This window comes from Hyaloscypha bicolor, assembly GCF_002865645.1.
Source record: "Hyaloscypha bicolor E unplaced genomic scaffold K444scaffold_125, whole genome shotgun sequence".
In the NCBI taxonomy this organism is placed as follows: Eukaryota; Fungi; Ascomycota; class Leotiomycetes; order Helotiales; family Hyaloscyphaceae; genus Hyaloscypha; species Hyaloscypha bicolor.
In genome coordinates this window covers 60,512-77,422 of record NW_020194627.1, presented here as the reverse complement: position 1 = coordinate 77,422, position 16,911 = coordinate 60,512, and the positions used below count along the sequence as shown (strand labels likewise).

Genomic DNA, 16,911 nt, shown 5'->3' with positions numbered 1-16,911 from the left:
TCGTACTTCTAATAAATATAAAGCACTAGGTTACTAAGTAATTACTAGAACCCAATAGAATAGAAAAATCGATTAATTACCTGATACCAAACCCTAGGGGCTTGTTTCAGGCCATAAATACTCTTCTATAGACGGCAAATAAGGTTCGTTCCTTTAATAAAACCAGGGGGTTATTCCATATAGTACTTCTCTTCTAATTCTCTATAAAGGAATGCTATTTAGATATCTATTTATTAGATATATAGCCTATATTTAGCCACTAGGGCTAATATAATTCAAATAATAGAAAGTCTAGTAACTAGTGCAAAGGTTTCAAAGTAATCTATGCCATATTCTTGCGTATATCCTTATACTACGAGTCTAGATTTATAGCGTCTATCAGACTTGATTTTGAAGATCCAGTGGCATCTAATAGTTTTTTGGTATTTTCGTACTACTAGATCCCAGGTATGGTTCCGTAAATAGGAATCTAGCTCCTTCTTAATCAAAGGTTTCCAGAGATAAGCATCTGGACCAGAGAGAGCTTCTTTAATTAATAATGGAATTTTGGAAGCTTCTATATTCTGGTTAGTAACTAGTAAAGCACGGTAATCCACTGATTCCCCGGTAATTCTAGTCGATTTCGGACGTCTAGAGAGTAGTTTACCCCTAAAACTAACCATTTCGGGCGCCTCCTAATTCGTAGAACCCTGTTCAGAAGCACCTATAGGTACTACAGGTTCTTGGTTCTCCCCAGAAGGTAGTTCAGGGGGCTCGCTTAGGTCAGGAGTACCCGGAATTACCTTACGTAATGCGTTTTCAGCAGTACCCCCTTCTATATCGGAGTGATTTCCTCTATTATTTTCTGATAGATCGTTAAGCTATTAATTTCCAGTATTAATAATAATGGTATCTCCGTAATCTGTATCGGGGTTATCCGAATTATCGGTGGAACCATTATCAGATTCTGCAGCAGTTCCCACTAGTCTTCTATATAGCTAGGACACTGGATTTAGGAGTAAAACTCCCTTGACGTGTTCTTTAATGGTATAATAGTTGGAAATAACGAATATACGCTTGCATAGGTTCCAAATTCGATATCCGGAACTACTATAGCCAGTGAAAATGCCCTTAAAGGCCTTGGCCATATGCTTGTACCATAAAGCTATTTCCTTAGGTATATAAATATATGCTAAGGAACCAAATATACGTAAATTAGAAACGTCCGGTTTAGCCCCATAGAACGCTTCGTACGAAGTCATACTAATTTTGGATAGGTAGCACCGATTATAGGCATAAATCCCATATATAGCTACTTCCTTCCAAAACTCGTACGGTAAGCCCGATTATTCTAGCTCCGTATACTCTGATTCGATAATTATACGTATACTGCGTTCAGAAATACCATTCTGTTCAGGTATATAGGTAATAATTAGTTCCAAGCGAATACCCTTTAATTTGCACTATTCCTTGACTTGGCCCGATACAAATTCCGGAGCATTATTAAGATATAGGCATTTGACTTTATTCCTAGTTTGGGTTTTAGAGAAGATAACCTGGTCTTAGAGATCGGTAAAATAGCTCTTTCTGTCCGAATTATATACTGCCATGCAATATTTAGATCCCTTGCAAATAGTAGATAGCATATAAGTATTTCCGCTAAGGGAGGCTACCCTTAATAGCCCCCACATATTAATTGCGATATACTCCCCTGAAAGCAGTTTTTCAGGGTATAAATCGCTCATACTAGCCCTAGTGATTTTGCTTATATTACAGGGATTATAGTCGAATGGGTTTTGATTTTTGAATTAAAGTCCATTAATATGGTTTACCGATTCCAGAATATACTTCGCATTCAGGTAGCCATATCTCTGGTACCAGGTTTCCAGGGAGGCTAGCGCGTCTGATTTTAACGATTTTAGGGCATGCCCTAAACCAAATTAGTCAAGCTAATATAACCCAGTGAATAGTTTATATATACCGGTTACTATGGTCGTTCTATTATCGATAATATAAGCTTTCCCAGTGGAAAAATTAACGCTTCCTCTAGCTTGGGTAATTTTGGGAATCGATAATAATGACGTATTTCGGAATTAGGGGCTATATAGTACGTTATTTAGCTATACTTTTAGCTCAGGAGTAATTAACAAAATAATAGTTCCCTTACCCTTAATAAGAATCATAGATTTATTACCAAGAGTAATAGGGAACGGTTCCACATCTTCGTAGGTAATAAAGGAGCTTTTACTTCCCGTAAAATAGTCCGTAGCGCCCGAATTAATATACCAGATATTCGTAAAATCGTCGTCGAGTAATTAGCTACTAAATAGGGCACTAAATATCGATTTTCTAGTAGTTGATTTTTTGGCAGTATAAGCTTTTTTATAGACAGTTAATAAAGCTAATAGCGCCTCCTGATTAGTGGAATTAGAGTCCTTTCCATTGGAATTAAAGTAATCCTGGGCCAATTTATACGTAGTATAGTCTTTAATATCGTATCCTTTGAATTTATAGAACATATAATAGGCATTTGGATCCCTTCCCCGCTTCGGCTTATTCGACTGATTTTCTCCACTCCCTTGGATAGCTAGTGCCTTTGGAGTGGTATCTGGGTTGAAAGCGGGAGGTTTAGCCCTAAGCTTCTCTTCCTTAGTAGAAGCGTCCGCTTTGAGTAATTCCAGCTTTAATTTATCGACGTCAGCTCTAATAGAATTCAGGAGGGGCTTATATAAGTCATATTCCTTTGGGAGGCCACGAATCAGGTATCCGGATACAGAAACATTCGAAATCGACCCATTTACCCCCTTAATTTCAGCTACTTTGCAACTAATGCGGTTAATGAAGTCATCCATTCCCTTGGTACTATCAAATGTAATAGTTTCCATTTATTAAAGGTATAGGGCTTCCTTTTAAGCTTTTAGCTATTCAGCTTTGACTTGAATCTCGCTCCAAACCAGGTGTACGAGCTTAATTTCCTTGAATTATTGCCAGGTATCGTGGGTAATAAGTAAACTTAGTACCGCTCTGGCAATTGCTAATTGACGAGCAATCGATTTATCGTCCTTTTGGGACGAAATAAGGGCAGGAGCTTGATCAGGATCGACAAATTGCTATAGATCTTTGACTATAAAGAGGTTCATAGCATCGTCTATCTAGGAGTAGATGTTATCGTCCGAGAGAGGCTCGATTTTGGTACCTTTGTAGGTAATATGGGTTAATTTTTTGGAATCCGGCATATTGGATTTTGCGGAGAATTTCTGACCGAAAATGGCTGTGTTTTTGGCGAATTCTGCTAACGCGAAGCCAAACTAATGGGTATAATTTACCAAAATTAACGATTTTGATAAATTTTGGTAATGGTTTTGGAATAGACAAGTAAGTGCTAAGGTCAAGTGACGCTTGGATCGCTTAGTAAAGCACTAGCCGGGCTCAGAACCTATTAGAAAGTGATCGATTTATTAATGGAAAATCGATATATTAGAGATTAATAATCTGTAAAATGACTAGATACAGGAGAGTGAAGAGTAAAAAAGGAGAGGAGGAATCTAAAGTATAGTTCTTATATACCAACTAGTGGGTGGCGATTTCCTCTAGTATATTATAAATCAGATGACTCATATATATTAGTGAGCGTTCCCTGAGCTTCCATAGTGAGCTATTCCATAGGCTTCCATAGTAAACCATTATAAATGAGAGTGGCGAAGCTAATATTAGTAGTTGAACCTGGTACTGGAAGGACTAGTAAGCTAGTACCAATTCAACAACCTGACTATAGTAATTTGTAATAAATACTTAATTTTATATTATACTATCCGGCCTAATTTTGGCACGATTTCACACGGTAGTATAGGCTCTCACTTCGTTAATTAGACAAGCAAGCAGCCTTACTATTATTGCGTTATCTAAGCCGAAAGTCACGTATGGGTACTATACCCCTAATTAGGAATTCTGCCTTGGGGAGGAGGGGGGTGTGCGGGGCGCCAGTGCGAAAATCAGAAAATCAGAAAATCACTTTTCGCTTCTCGGATTTGTCCGCTAGCTAGCTGTGGGCCTCAGTAGAAGTGCAGCGCCTACTCAAACAATTCTAAGGCCTCAAAGTCAAATCGGCTTTCTGAATGACAAAGTGTAACTGACAACAGAGATGTAATTGGAGAGCCTTGCAGGAATAGGCGGCATGTGAAGCAGTGCCACGTAGCCAAGCGCGGCCTCACCTGTGGCCATGAGTGTGTTCCAATCAAATACGGAGACATTTCGGTGAGCTGAAAAAGCACTCGCCTACGGGACTAGGCTGTGCAGGTTCATTTTAACTTATATATCGACCCGCATCTCATTGAGATTGGAAAGAACATTTCTCTTATAAATCGTCATCTGAAATGGATCACATTCCACGTCCTTACAATGCCGTTGGCACTCCAATCGAGTTTCCCTACGTAGGGGTTGAGGAGTATGACAAAGGGCCGTTCTTGACCTATCCCAATCGCAAAGGCTTTGAAAGCCAGGATGCCATTCTCCAGGAGAGCGACACACCAGCTTCTCAGGCGGCAGTCCTTCAGACCTGGCTCTTTTTCGGGCTCTTGCACGAGTTTCTGGAGGAGGATTATACGAATGACAAGGACTGGACCTCTGTCAATGACGCCCAGGAGATTGTTCTTTGCACCAAAAATCTTGCGGTAGCCACAAAGAGCCACTGGGATGCACGACAAGACAAAGAGGAACGACCCCGACACCTATTGGCGTGTTTCGACCGAGCCTTTCAAGTCGTATCCTTGGCTTGCGAGCCGCCTGCGGCTGATACGCAAGTCTTGATGGGCGTAGCTATTCTTGTCAACTTCCTCTCGGGGACAATTCGACCTCTGAGTGGATCCTCTGAAAAGATACCATCAGGCTACTGGTCTGGATATTCATGGCCTGGTGTATTGATAGACCCTATCAAGAAGAGGCTGCGCAGCCACGGATGGTGCCCGTCCGAAATGATTTCGATCTCCGAGAATCTCGACATGATTCTTGCCTCTGTTCAGCTGGAGCCCCCAAACCCTCGGTATCAGCATGCTGAGTGTGGCGAAAAAAATTGCAGAATGTTGGAGGTGTACTCGAATATGAAGACATATCCGGAGCCTGGGCACGTTGCCGATGGTTGCGAATGTCCATGGTTTGAGCTAGACGTCAACAAAGCGCATGATATATTGCTCGGAGGGAACTTGCCTGCCATTCTGGTAGCAAATGATGGCGAAATGTGGGAATCTCTAGCAGGACTTTCAAACCCCGCCAAACTCAATGTCGCCATCAAGTCGTCGAATGAGGTGCGGCAGTACATTGCCTTCTCGCACGTCTGGTCGGATGGACTCGGAAACCCCCATTCAAACCGGCTAAGGGTGTGCAAACTTGATCGGCTGCAAAAACTAGCTTCAGGAATCGAACGTGCCCGAGCAACTCGCCGTATCGGTTCAGGCGCTCTGACGATCTCATTTGTTCCATTCAGTAAGCCGCTAACACCGTTCTGGATTGATACTATATGCTGCCCAACTCATCCACCAGAAGCGCAGACTCTTGGCATAAAGATGCTTCAGCAGACGTATAAAGAGGCCAGCTCGGTTATAGTCCTGGATTCCTATCTCCAGAGAGGAGTTTTCCGGGAGACATCTAAACAAGAGATTCTTCTCAGACTTGAGTGCTCTCGGTGGATGCACCGGCTTTGGACACTTCAGGAAGGCAGCTTTGCAAACGAGCTGTTCCTACAGTTCAGTGATGGTCCGGTCGACTATTTTGATGTGTATAAGAGATTCAGAGACGTGGTGGACACTGGGGACACAGTGGCCAGAAATCTGCTTACCAACTTCACTCTAACGAGCTCGGTTTTCAACAGAAATCTCTTCAACCCGGAAGTTTCCAGCAAAATGGCCTCTAACGTTATCTACCGGGCGATGCAGTACCGCTCGACTACTGTGAAGTCTGACGAAGCCATATGCATAGCCAACACTCTTAGCCTCGATATCGAACAGGTCCTCCAAGCAGGAAAGGACAGTCAACTCGCAATGTCAGTCATCTGGAAGTTGCTGTCATATATCGATAGCTGCATCATCTTCAGCACAACTCCGAAGCTCAAGATTTCGGGATTTGGGTGGGCCCCAGAAACATTTCTTGATCCCGACGGCTTTCAAGAGTCTCGTACAGAAGCAGGCACTGTGACAGAAGATGGACTCGAGGTCAGATTTCCAGGCTTTCTGATACATTTAGAAAATGAAATTTCTGGCAAACTGGTGTTTAAAGACCAGGAAAACAAGAGCTACACTTATCAGTCCTCCACGAAAGTGGACATTTGGTCTCAAGGTGCGGGTATGTTTGCGATTATCGCTCTTAGGCCACTGGTTTCTGAATCCGGAGGAAAGGCCACTCAGAGATGCGTCGTAGCGAGAGTGAAAAAGCGAGACGAACATTTGATTGCCGTCGAGCTTGTTGATCATGGTAGGGGTCGAGAAATGCAGATGGAAGAGGCCGGAGCGACCACGAAAAGGCCGACGGATTTAGCTGAAGGGGGTTTTTCTGCAACTAAGTTGCCGATCAACCAATTGTGGTGTGTAAATTAGAATGTGGGTGCTTGGGTTTAGGTAGAATGAGTATCCGAGGTGATGCTATTATCTCGCTGTCTGGTCAAGGTCAAATAGATGTGTTGAGGATAAGATACGATAAATGTGAATCTGGGGGCAATCTGCTAGATTTAGAAAGAAGACGGTCAGGGAATCTAGGGTCAATCTACTTGACTTAAAAAAGAAGATGGCTAGTGAATTTAAGGTCAATCTGCTCGATTTGCAAAACAAGATACCTACTCTGTTTTGAAAATATGATCTCAAGTTTCTGAGACGAATCATTGTCATTTTATTGAAGCGGTTAGTGGATCTTTCTCCCTCATCAAATCACCGAACTTCATCTCGAGCTCCTTGATTTCACCTATTCCGGAGGCGAATAATATTGACCTCGAACCTGATTCAAAAATTCCTCCCGGCGTTTCTCCTCCAGCTTCAACAATTTATCCTTGCATTCCTGAAAACGAAATGAAGATGGCCAGCCATGCGCACGATAGATGTCTCGAATCTCCTGCAATATAAATCGTCAGTAATTATTATTTTCATGTTGATCTGCTGTTACTCACGTCTATTTCTTTTCTTGGCTGAATGTACACCCCATCCTCATGCCCCTTTTCAGGAAGAACAACCCATTCGAGGGAGCGATACTTCTCCTTCCAGAGCTCGAAAAACTCCACAATGGGAAGTGTGTGATATGCACGCCAATTTTCTGGATCATCCAGGGGTGGATAGTCACGCTCTGGGCGCTCCATCATGATATAATCCGTGACAGTGCCTGCATTGTCAGCCTTATATATCACATCTTCGAGGCTGTAGATTTTTTTGGTAAAATATATATATATATTTGGAGCAACTTACCTTCTTGAGTATCGAGCAACAGCCAACTCCCATACTCGCCACCCTTCGTCAACGCGACCACGTGTTCTGGTAACTCACAGCCGACAGGAATATAACTGCCTTCTAATTTGCTGAAATCGATAGGTCTCTTTTTGGCTGGCCTGTTGAACTGAAGCGCCAAGGTTTTATAGGCGATTTCAACGGTCCCTCTGGAATTGTTGTTGTCAATGTATGGAATATGACGGAGGAGGTCGATGACGGCTTCGTTCTTTTTCAGCGGTGCCAAGGTGTTCGAGTCGATTTCAGGCCAGCCGTTTGGCGGTGCGTCTTGGATTGCTGACGGCAAAAGACCTGGAAGTGTGGTGAGAAATTCATAGAATGATTTGATGGCTGATACAGTTTCATCGCGGGAATAGGGTGTTTTTCCTGACATGGTGCTTCTTCACTTTGGTGTTGTTTACAAGAGGAGACGAGGATGGCTGGTCGAAACACATATGCCCGGGTATTATCGCTAGCGTCTCGCTAACGAGCCTACTGAGATAAGTCTGAGTTTTCAGGCTGCTTTTCGGGCCATTTTCAAGCGATAAACACGAAAATCGACTACTTTACTTAAACTTTGCTCAATTATTACAAATCAAAATCGTTTAAATTTGGAATCCCACTCTTAAAGAAACTCAACGTTGATTATCTAAACTCGTTCGATGAAGTCCGAGTCGATCTGAAAATTCAAATTTCGGCTTTAGCATTCCTTTAGGGTAGCGAAAAGCCTGAAAACTCAGACTTATCTCAGTAGGCTCGTAAGGCGCATTGGGAATGCCCCTTTGCTTGAAATATATTTGTCATTTCATTATCAAACCAAGGTTGAAAGCTTTGTCAATCTCTAAAGATTGAATTGCTGGCATTTCAGATGACTGTTTTAGGTCACACGATTCCATAGACGTGGTGCAGTATGTTACATTCATTAATATTATTCTTCCCCTGGCATCCGCATCCTTAGCCCTTAAGCGGCAAGTCCAATGCAATAAGCATATCCTGCCCACAAGCCAGAGCAGTCTCCATTTAACGCCGGATTAAGACTGTAAAGAGTCTGCAAAGTTATCCCAGCCGCAGTTGCTATATCAGCACAATACACTCCACTCGTTTGCTCTACCCATTTATTGCATTTACAAGAAATCCCCGCCTGCGTCTGCTCTGGCGGTGCAGTCCCTCCAGCACAAGTTGATGTTGGAGCAGTCGATGATATCGTAGCCGTTGCAGTAGGAACCGGACCAATGCAGTATGCATATCCACCCCACAGTCCAGAGCAATCGCCATTCAAAGCTGGATTCAGTGCGTAGAGCTGGGCCAAAGTAATCCCAGCTGCGCTTGCCATATCGGCACAATACACCCCGTCGGTCTGTTCCGCCCACTTGTCACAATTACATGCGATACCTGCCTGAGTCTGCTCTGGTGGTGCTGTTCCTCCAGCACAGGAAGATGATGCTGTCGGAGCGCTGCTGGTGCTAGTCGCACTCACTGATGGGCCTGTAATGCAATAGTAGTAACCAGCTTGAAATTCGGTCCTACAGTTGCTGCCATCGCTCCCAAGGATCGTATTCCATGCGTAGAGCTCAGTGGTTGTGATATTGTTATCCGAAGCGAATTGATAGCACAAGTCGCCAGAGACCGCTTTTGTGAACTTGGTGCATCCGACGACAATACCAGTCTGGATTGGCGATGGCACTTCTGCGGTGGAAATTGGCCCCGCGGGATTAGTAGGAGTGCCACCGTCGCCTCCGCGTTGCTGTCCAGCATCGCTTGAGTTTCCGGGAGGAAGAGTTGGGGGGATATACGAACCTCCTGGTGCGCCGGCACAAACATAGTCGCCCGGGGTGAGGCTATCGCAAAGCCCGTTGATATTGGGATTCCAGGTCAAAAGCTGAACCGTGCTGACGGTGAGATTGGCAGTTGAGAACGATGCTGCTAATGAATCGCAGCTTGCATTGGAAGGAACTTGCTCAAGAGCGCAGGGCTCTGGCAAGCAGAATGACGAATGCGTGATGGTGCAATTGGGGCTTCCAGTCGCTGCTTGAACGTCGCCAGTTGCTGCATTGAATGCCTGCGAGATTGTGTTGCAATTTGCGTTGGGGTCGAGAGTGCTTTTCACAATCGTCTGACCAGTACACGTTGTATTGGGGGCAAAACTGCTGAGATTGAGTGGCGGGGGAGTTGCATCAAGATAGACAGGCGGAGCTCTGATGACTAGCTCAGGCATGTTGTCGGTGTAATTGCAAACATCTAGAATATCTTGGTACTACACGGAGTAGAGAGTCAGTTTTTGCCTCATTTGGAAGGGTTTAGGAGGAATCTGGAGGAACGCGGACGGATTAGGATAGGTTTGGAAGACTTCCTCAAACGGAATGTCTTGAAAGCAACGTGTGATCCACGCTTTCCTCCTGAGACAGTCTGAAATAGGGAAAAATCTCCTCCCCATATACGTACTTGCTCGATGAGATAGTCCGAGTAGTCATGGTCCGGCAGATATGGCGAGATCAATCTCTGATACATCAACCTTTCAAAATATGCGAGTCAATATTGTTCCACCGAGTTGGAGGGTAGAACATTAACTTTGGTTTCCCGAAGCTAGAGGTATGCCTCAACTCAAAAGACATGGCAATCATAGTACCTCAAAGGAGAGATTTGGGAGACGAGAGGAGCGTGCTAGAAACACTCACTGTACAAAACAGTCACTACAAAGCTTGAGTTTATAATTAGCATGGATCATGGTAGGATATGTTACTGGTATTTCTTACCACATCGTCTGCATACAGATTTGCAAGACGCTCGTTATCGGGGCTCATATCTGCTGGATCAGTACAAGACGGATCGGTAGGGTCTACCGTGCAGTCAGGTCGAATAACATCGCTACCCACCCAGTCTTGGCTGTCCAGCAAACAGTAAGTTATATCCTCATCTCCGTTTGAGCTATCAGCGTCCGTATAACTATTGATAGATTTATTATTTGTCCACATAGTTCAGTTCTGGGATTAATATTGACTTCAACTTACTTCCCGGACGTGAGACATGCAATTTGAAAACCGTCGTAGAACCTTCCGGCGACGGATCCAGCATCAACAACTTTATTGTATGCTACAATGCTGTCAAAAACGCATCTATTTGCAACATCGTCGTTCCAGTCTTGAACAGCCTCGAAGCAAGCATCTGTGCAGAGATTGGTAAGGTCGTCTGAAAGCCACCAGTAGTTATCCACCGAACTGGCCATCTGAAACAAGGTTGGGTCGCAAGGTAGAGTGGTATTGCTGCTCAAAAGTCAGCTAACAGCAATATATTATAAATTCTTGACTCATGTCACTGAAGTTGGCATTGTAAAGAAAATCAAGTGAGCGGTAGCTGAGCGGGCAGGCCCACCCCCCCTCCACCTTTCTAGGATTATATGCTTCCACTTACAATCGACTCATAAGGAATAGAGAACTCACAGTGCTTCTAAGCAGTCACTGCTGATGTTGAGTGCCGTTGCCAGGCTGACTTCATCCACGGTAGGATACAAACTAAAATTTTGTGCAACCGCATGACTGGTAAGTAGCAATACACTCATGTACAGCGCCCTATTCAACATTTCCAAAAGAAAGATGAATTGAAAACTTCGTGTCCCTGTGAAATGAATGAGAGTGAAGGGAAAATTTAAAGAATTAGGTTAAACGTGGTCTACAAAGGAGCAACCAAGGAATCAAAGCTTAAAGAAAGAAGATGCCAAAGATTATGATCAATACAAGCAGTAAACTCTCTTGCCCCTGAAAGCCCATGTTCAAAAATTGTCCCTCGCATCCGAGTCAGTTCTTTGCAGAAAAACTTTTCACGCCTAGAACTCCAGATCCGTAAAAAACCGGTGATTGCAGCTGAGAAAAAGCACAAGGATACTCTCAAAGATGTGCACGAGGCACGAGGTAGCAGGGTATCCCTTTGTCTGGCAAGACATGGTCCGTACTAGCAAGGGGGCCTGTATTGAACTGGGATCGATTTATCGGTGGAAAATCGATATATTGGAGATTGACAATCTGTAGAATGACTAGTTTTGACTAGATACAGGAGAGTGATTCCATAAAAAACAGAGGGAATGGGTTCCCTAGCTATATTCCTGATTTCCACCCCACCATGTGATTTACCCCGCACTTACTTGGTGGTGGGAACGATTTACCAATCTGATTCCTGAACGTACGTTTAAGGAACGTAATCGAATGGCGATACTAATAAACGATTAGTGTATTCGTACGTAAGTAATACCCAATAATCGGACGAACTGAATTAGTGGTTGAACCTGGAGTGGAAGGAAAGGATACTAGCCAAGCTAGCTAGTTCAATACGCCTCCTCCTTATAGTCGAGGTTTGACGTTAGTAAGGCTAATAATACCTAGCTTTGAACGTAGCAGTTCAAAAGCGGGTCTAGCCAATGGTTTGGTGAGAATATCGGCCGTTATTTCCTGTATAGGAACATGCTTGAGCTCAATATCCTTGGTATTAATATGGTCCCTAATAAAATGATGTCTGATATTGATATGCTTGGTTTTCTGAGAAAATCGTACGTTCATAGCTAAATCAAGAGCTCCCTGAGCGTCCGTTTTTAGCTCGATTGGTCCCATAGGAATCGATATTTCTTCAAACAGTTACTTTAGCCATAGGGCTTCTTTGACTACCGGAGTAAGGGCGATATACTTCGCTTCCATAGTAGCAGTTGCTATAGTTTTCTGTTTAGTGCTGGCCTAGCTAATTACTCTACCAAATAGGGTAAAAACCATACCGGAGGTTGATTTACGGTCCTATAAATCGCCTCTATAATCGGTATCTGAGTACCTAATAAGTCCTTCTTTAGATAAAGCGTCATATAGAATGCCTATATTAAGCGATCCCTTGATATATTGCATTATACGCTTCTGTATAGAGCTATGGGAGGCTTTAGGACAGGAATTGGAACGTCCCAAATACCTAGCGGCATAGCAAAAATCGGGTCTTAATGCTAGGGATAGCCATATAAGTGATCCCGTATGACTCTAATATTCTGTAATATTAATATCTTCCCCTTTTGGAACCGTAGCTTGAGCTATTGGTATGGAAATAGGGGTGGAACCTTCCATTTAATACCTTTGGAGCATATCCGTAAGATATCGATTTTGGTACAGGAATACAAAACCGTCCTAAAAACGAATGATTTCCATGCCTAGAAGCGTTTTGATTTCTCCCAAATTAGTTATATTGAATTTCTGATGGAGTTACTCCTTGATTTTGTTAATTTGAGCCATACTTTTACTAACGATAATTATATCGTCTATATAAATAGTAATTAGAAGAGGTAGCTAATTAACCTCGTACTCTTGGAATATATATAGGGCTAGATCACAAAGCGATCTCAGGAAACTAATGGTACGGAAAAAACTATTAATTACCTGATTCCAAACCCTAGGGGCTTGTTTTAACCCGTAAATGCTCTTTTATAGGCGGCAAATCAGGTTAGTACCTTTAATAAAACCAGGAGATTATTCCATATAGTACTCCTCTTCTAATTCCCTATAGAGGAAGGCTATTTGGACGTCCATTTACTAAATATAGAGCCCATATTTAGCCGCTAAGGCTAATATAATGCATATAGTAGAAAGCCTAGCTACTGGAGCAAAGGTTTCAAAGTAATCTATACCATATTATTGGGTATAGCCTTGTGCCACTAGCCTTGATTTATAGTACCCGTTAGCCTTGATTTTGAATAACTAGTGATACCCGATAGTTTTTTGGTGTTTTCTGATTACTAGATCCCACATATGATTACGTATATAGGATCATAGCTTTTTCCTAATAGAAGGTTTCCAAAGATAGGCGTTAGGACTAGTAAAAGCTTTATTAATTAACGTTGGAATTTTGGAAGCTTCGGTGTTCTGGTTAATAACTAGCAAAGTACGAGGATCAGGCTATTCCCCGGCAATTCTAGTTAATTTCGGACGTCTAGGGATTAATTTACCCCTGACTAGAACTATTTCGGGAGGTATAGGTGCCTCCTGAATTATAGAACCTGAATTAGAACCACTTGCAGGCGGTTCTGGTTCTTGGTTATTATTCCCCAATAGGGGTTCAGGAGCTTCGCTTGGACTAGAAGCATCCTTAATTTGGTTACGTAACGCGCTTTGAGCAGTATTCCCTTTAATATCGGAGTGATTTTCTCGATTATCTTCTAATGGAATATTAAGCTATTAATTTCCAGTATTAATAATAATGGTATCTCCATAAATTATATCGGGATCATACGTATTATTGCTAGAAGTATCGTTATAATCTTTAGTAGTACTAACCAGTCTTCTGTATAGCTGGAATACTGGATTCAGGAGACACACTTCCTTAACGTATTCTTTAATAGTATAATGGTTAGAAATAACGAATATCTGCTTGCGCGGGTTCCAAATACGATATCCGGAACCACCATAGCCAGTGAAAATGCCCCTAAAGGCCTTGGCTATATACTTATATTATGAGGCTATTTCCTTGGGGATATAGACATACGCCAAGGAACCGAATATCCGTAGGTTAGAAACGTCCGGTTTAACTCCATAGAATGCTTCATATGAAGTCATACCGATTTTGGGCAGGTAGCATTAATTATAGGCATAAATCCCATATATAGCTGCTTCCTCCCAAAACTCGTACGGTAAGCCTAATTATTCTAGCTCCGTATGCTCCGCTTCGATAATCGTATGCATACTATATTTAGAAACACCATTCTATTCAGGTATATAAATGGTTATTGGTTCCAGACGAATGCCCTTTGATTTGCACTAGTTCTTGACTTGACCTAATACAAATTCTGGAGCATTATTAAGGTATAGGCGCTTGACTTTATTCCCAGTTTGGGTTTCAGAGAAGGTTACTTAATACTAAAGATCTGTAAAGTAGCCCTTTCTATCCGAATTATATACTGCCATACGATATTTGGTACCCTTGCAAGTGGTGGAAAGCATATAGGAGTTCTTGCTAAGGAATGGAACCCTTAATGGCCCCCACAAGTCGATTATAATATACTCCCCTGGGAGCAGTTTTTTAGGGTATAGCTCAGTTATACTAGCCCTAGTAATCTTGCTCATATCGCATGGATCGCAATCGAATAGGTTTTGGTTCTTGAATTAGAGCCCATGGATATGGTTTACCGATTCCAGGACATACTTCGCATTCAGGTATTCATATTGCTAGTGCCACGTTTCCAGGGAGGCTAAAGCTTCCGATTTTGACGCTTTTAGGGCATGCCCTGAACCAAATTAGTCAAGCTAATATAGCCCTATAGAGGGGCTAAAAGTACTAGTTGTAATGGTTGTTCCTTTATTAATAATTCGGACGTTCCCTTGGGAAAATATAACGTTACCTCTAGCTCGTATAATTTTGGGAATTAATAATAAGGAGGTATTCCGGAATTGGGGGCTGTAAAGTACGTTATTGAGCTATATTTTTAGCTCTGGTTAGGTAGCTAAAAGAATGGTTCCTTTGCCCCTAATGAGAATCGTCGATTCGTCGCCAAGGATAATTGGAAATGGATCAATCTCTTCGTACGTAATAAAGGAGCTTTTACTCCCCGTAAAATGGTCCGTAGTACCCGAATCGATATACCAGATATTCGTGGAATTTTCGTCATGTGACTGTCCACTGAGGAGAGCACTAATTGTCGACTTTATGGCAGTATACGCTTTGGGGTATACAGGTGCTTTGGGATCAGAAGACGCCTCCTTACTAGTGGAATTAGTGTCTTTTCCTTTGGAATCATAGAATTCCTGAGCTAATTTGTAGCTTATATAGTCCTTGATATCGTGCCCTTTGTACTTATGGAACGTATAGTAGGCATTTGGATCCTTGGGACGCTTCGGTTTTTTGTTCTTGTTTTTGGACTAATTTCCCGATTAATTTCCTTGAGTAGCTAGTGCTTTTGGAGTGGAATCAGAAGTGGAATTAGGGGTTTTATCCCTAAGTTTGTCCTCCTTGGTGGAAGCGTCCGCTTTGAGTAATTCCAGCTTTAGTTTATTAATGTTAGCTCTGATGGAATTCAGGAGGGGTTTGTAAAGGTCGTATTCCTTTGGAAGGCCACGAATCAGATATCCGGATATAGAAACGTCCGAAATCGACCCGTTTACGCCCTTGATTTCAGCTACTTTGCGGCTAATGCGGTTAATAAAGTCGTCCATTCCCTTATTAGAATCAAACATGATAGTTTCTAACTATTAAAGGTATAGAGCTTCTTTCTGAGCTTTTAGCTAGTTCGCTTTAGCTTGAATCTGGGTCCAGATCTGGTATATAAGCTTGATTTCCTTGAATTATTGCCAGGTATTATGGGTAATAAGTAGATTTAGTACCGTACGAGCGATTACTACTTAATGAGCAGTCGTTTTATTATCCTTTTGGGCCGATTCCACGAGAGCAGGAGCTTGATCTGGGTCGATATACTGCCATAGATCCTCGATAATAAAGATATTCATGGCATCGTCTATCCAGGAATAGATATTACTATCTGAGAGAGGTTCGATTTTTGTCCCTTTATAGGTGACATATACTGATTTTTTGCTGTCCGGCATGGCGGATTTTGCGGAGAACTTTTGCCCAAAAATGGCTGCGTTTTTGGTGAATTCTGCTAACGCAAGGCCAATGCGGTGGGTGCAATTCAATAGAATTAACGATTTTGATGAAATCGGAAATGGACAAGTGAATACTAAGTGAGGTCACGTGACCTGAGGATCGTGTGAAAGCACTTAGTAGGCGCTATCCGGGCTCATAACCTATTGAACTGGGATCGATTTATCGGTGGAAAATCGATATATTAGAGATTGACAATCTGTAGAATAACTAGTTTTGACTAGATACAGGAGAGTGATTCCATAAAAAACAGAGGGAATGGGTTCCCTAGCTATATTCCTGATTTCCACCCCACCATGTGATTTACCCCGCACTTACTTGGTGGTGGGAACGATTTACCAATCTGATTCCTGTACGTACGTTTAAGGAACGTAATCGAATGGCGATACTAATAAACGATTGGTGTGTTCGTACGTAAGTAATACCCAATAATCGGACGAACTGAATTAGTGGTTGAACCTGGAGTGGAAGGAAAGGATGCTAGCCAAGCTAGCTAGTTCAACAGCCTGGCTCAGGGCGAAAAGGCAACATATGACTAAAGAAATTCTAAGCAAAGGTCGCCTTTTCGCCCTGAGCTAGGCCCCCTTGCTAGTACGGACCATGTCTTGCCAGACAAAGGGATAATATTAATTGCTGCTGTAGATGATTCATGCTGAAGATTTCGCCAAGACGACAATTATCAAAATATGCCTCTCATCATAAAACCCCACCCAGACTCCTGCCAGATCTGGCTTATTCCCATCAACGCCTTACCTAATGGCTAAAGCGATCTTGGTGAACGTTCATTCATTATGGTAAGGGGGATGTAATTGAGACGAAGTTCACCTGCCTATTGCAAAATAGCTAGCTCACTATGTTCATGTGT

General features: G+C 42.6%; 3 protein-coding genes across 3 annotated transcripts; 1 reads left to right on the top strand and 2 right to left on the bottom strand.

The window, feature by feature from the left end:
* The first annotated feature begins 4,347 nt into the window (after nt 1–4,347).
* On the top strand, nt 4,348–6,787 carry K444DRAFT_666663 (uncharacterized protein). The gene has a single exon (XM_024887202.1). It carries the CDS (start codon nt 4,353–4,355, stop codon nt 6,561–6,563), a length of 2,211 nt encoding a protein of 736 aa, XP_024732304.1. The 5' UTR covers nt 4,348–4,352; the 3' UTR covers nt 6,564–6,787.
* K444DRAFT_666662 (uncharacterized protein) lies at nt 6,778–7,849 on the bottom strand. Its single transcript, XM_024887201.1, has 3 exons — nt 7,419–7,849; nt 7,127–7,335; nt 6,778–7,071 (listed from the first exon to the last, which is right to left on the bottom strand). The coding sequence occupies exons 1-3, from the start codon at nt 7,828–7,830 to the stop codon at nt 6,925–6,927; spliced, it is 768 nt and encodes a 255-aa protein (XP_024732303.1). The 5' UTR covers nt 7,831–7,849; the 3' UTR covers nt 6,778–6,924.
* A 548-nt stretch (nt 7,850–8,397) lies between these two features.
* On the bottom strand, nt 8,398–10,992 carry K444DRAFT_537725 (carbohydrate-binding module family 50 protein; the record flags this gene model as incomplete). Its single annotated transcript, XM_024875486.1, has 6 exons — nt 8,398–9,690; nt 9,879–9,948; nt 10,112–10,134; nt 10,190–10,361; nt 10,454–10,696; nt 10,874–10,992. The coding sequence occupies 6 exons, from the start codon at nt 10,990–10,992 to the stop codon at nt 8,398–8,400; spliced, it is 1,920 nt and encodes a 639-aa protein (XP_024732302.1).
* Between the last annotated feature and the right edge of the window lie 5,919 nt (nt 10,993–16,911).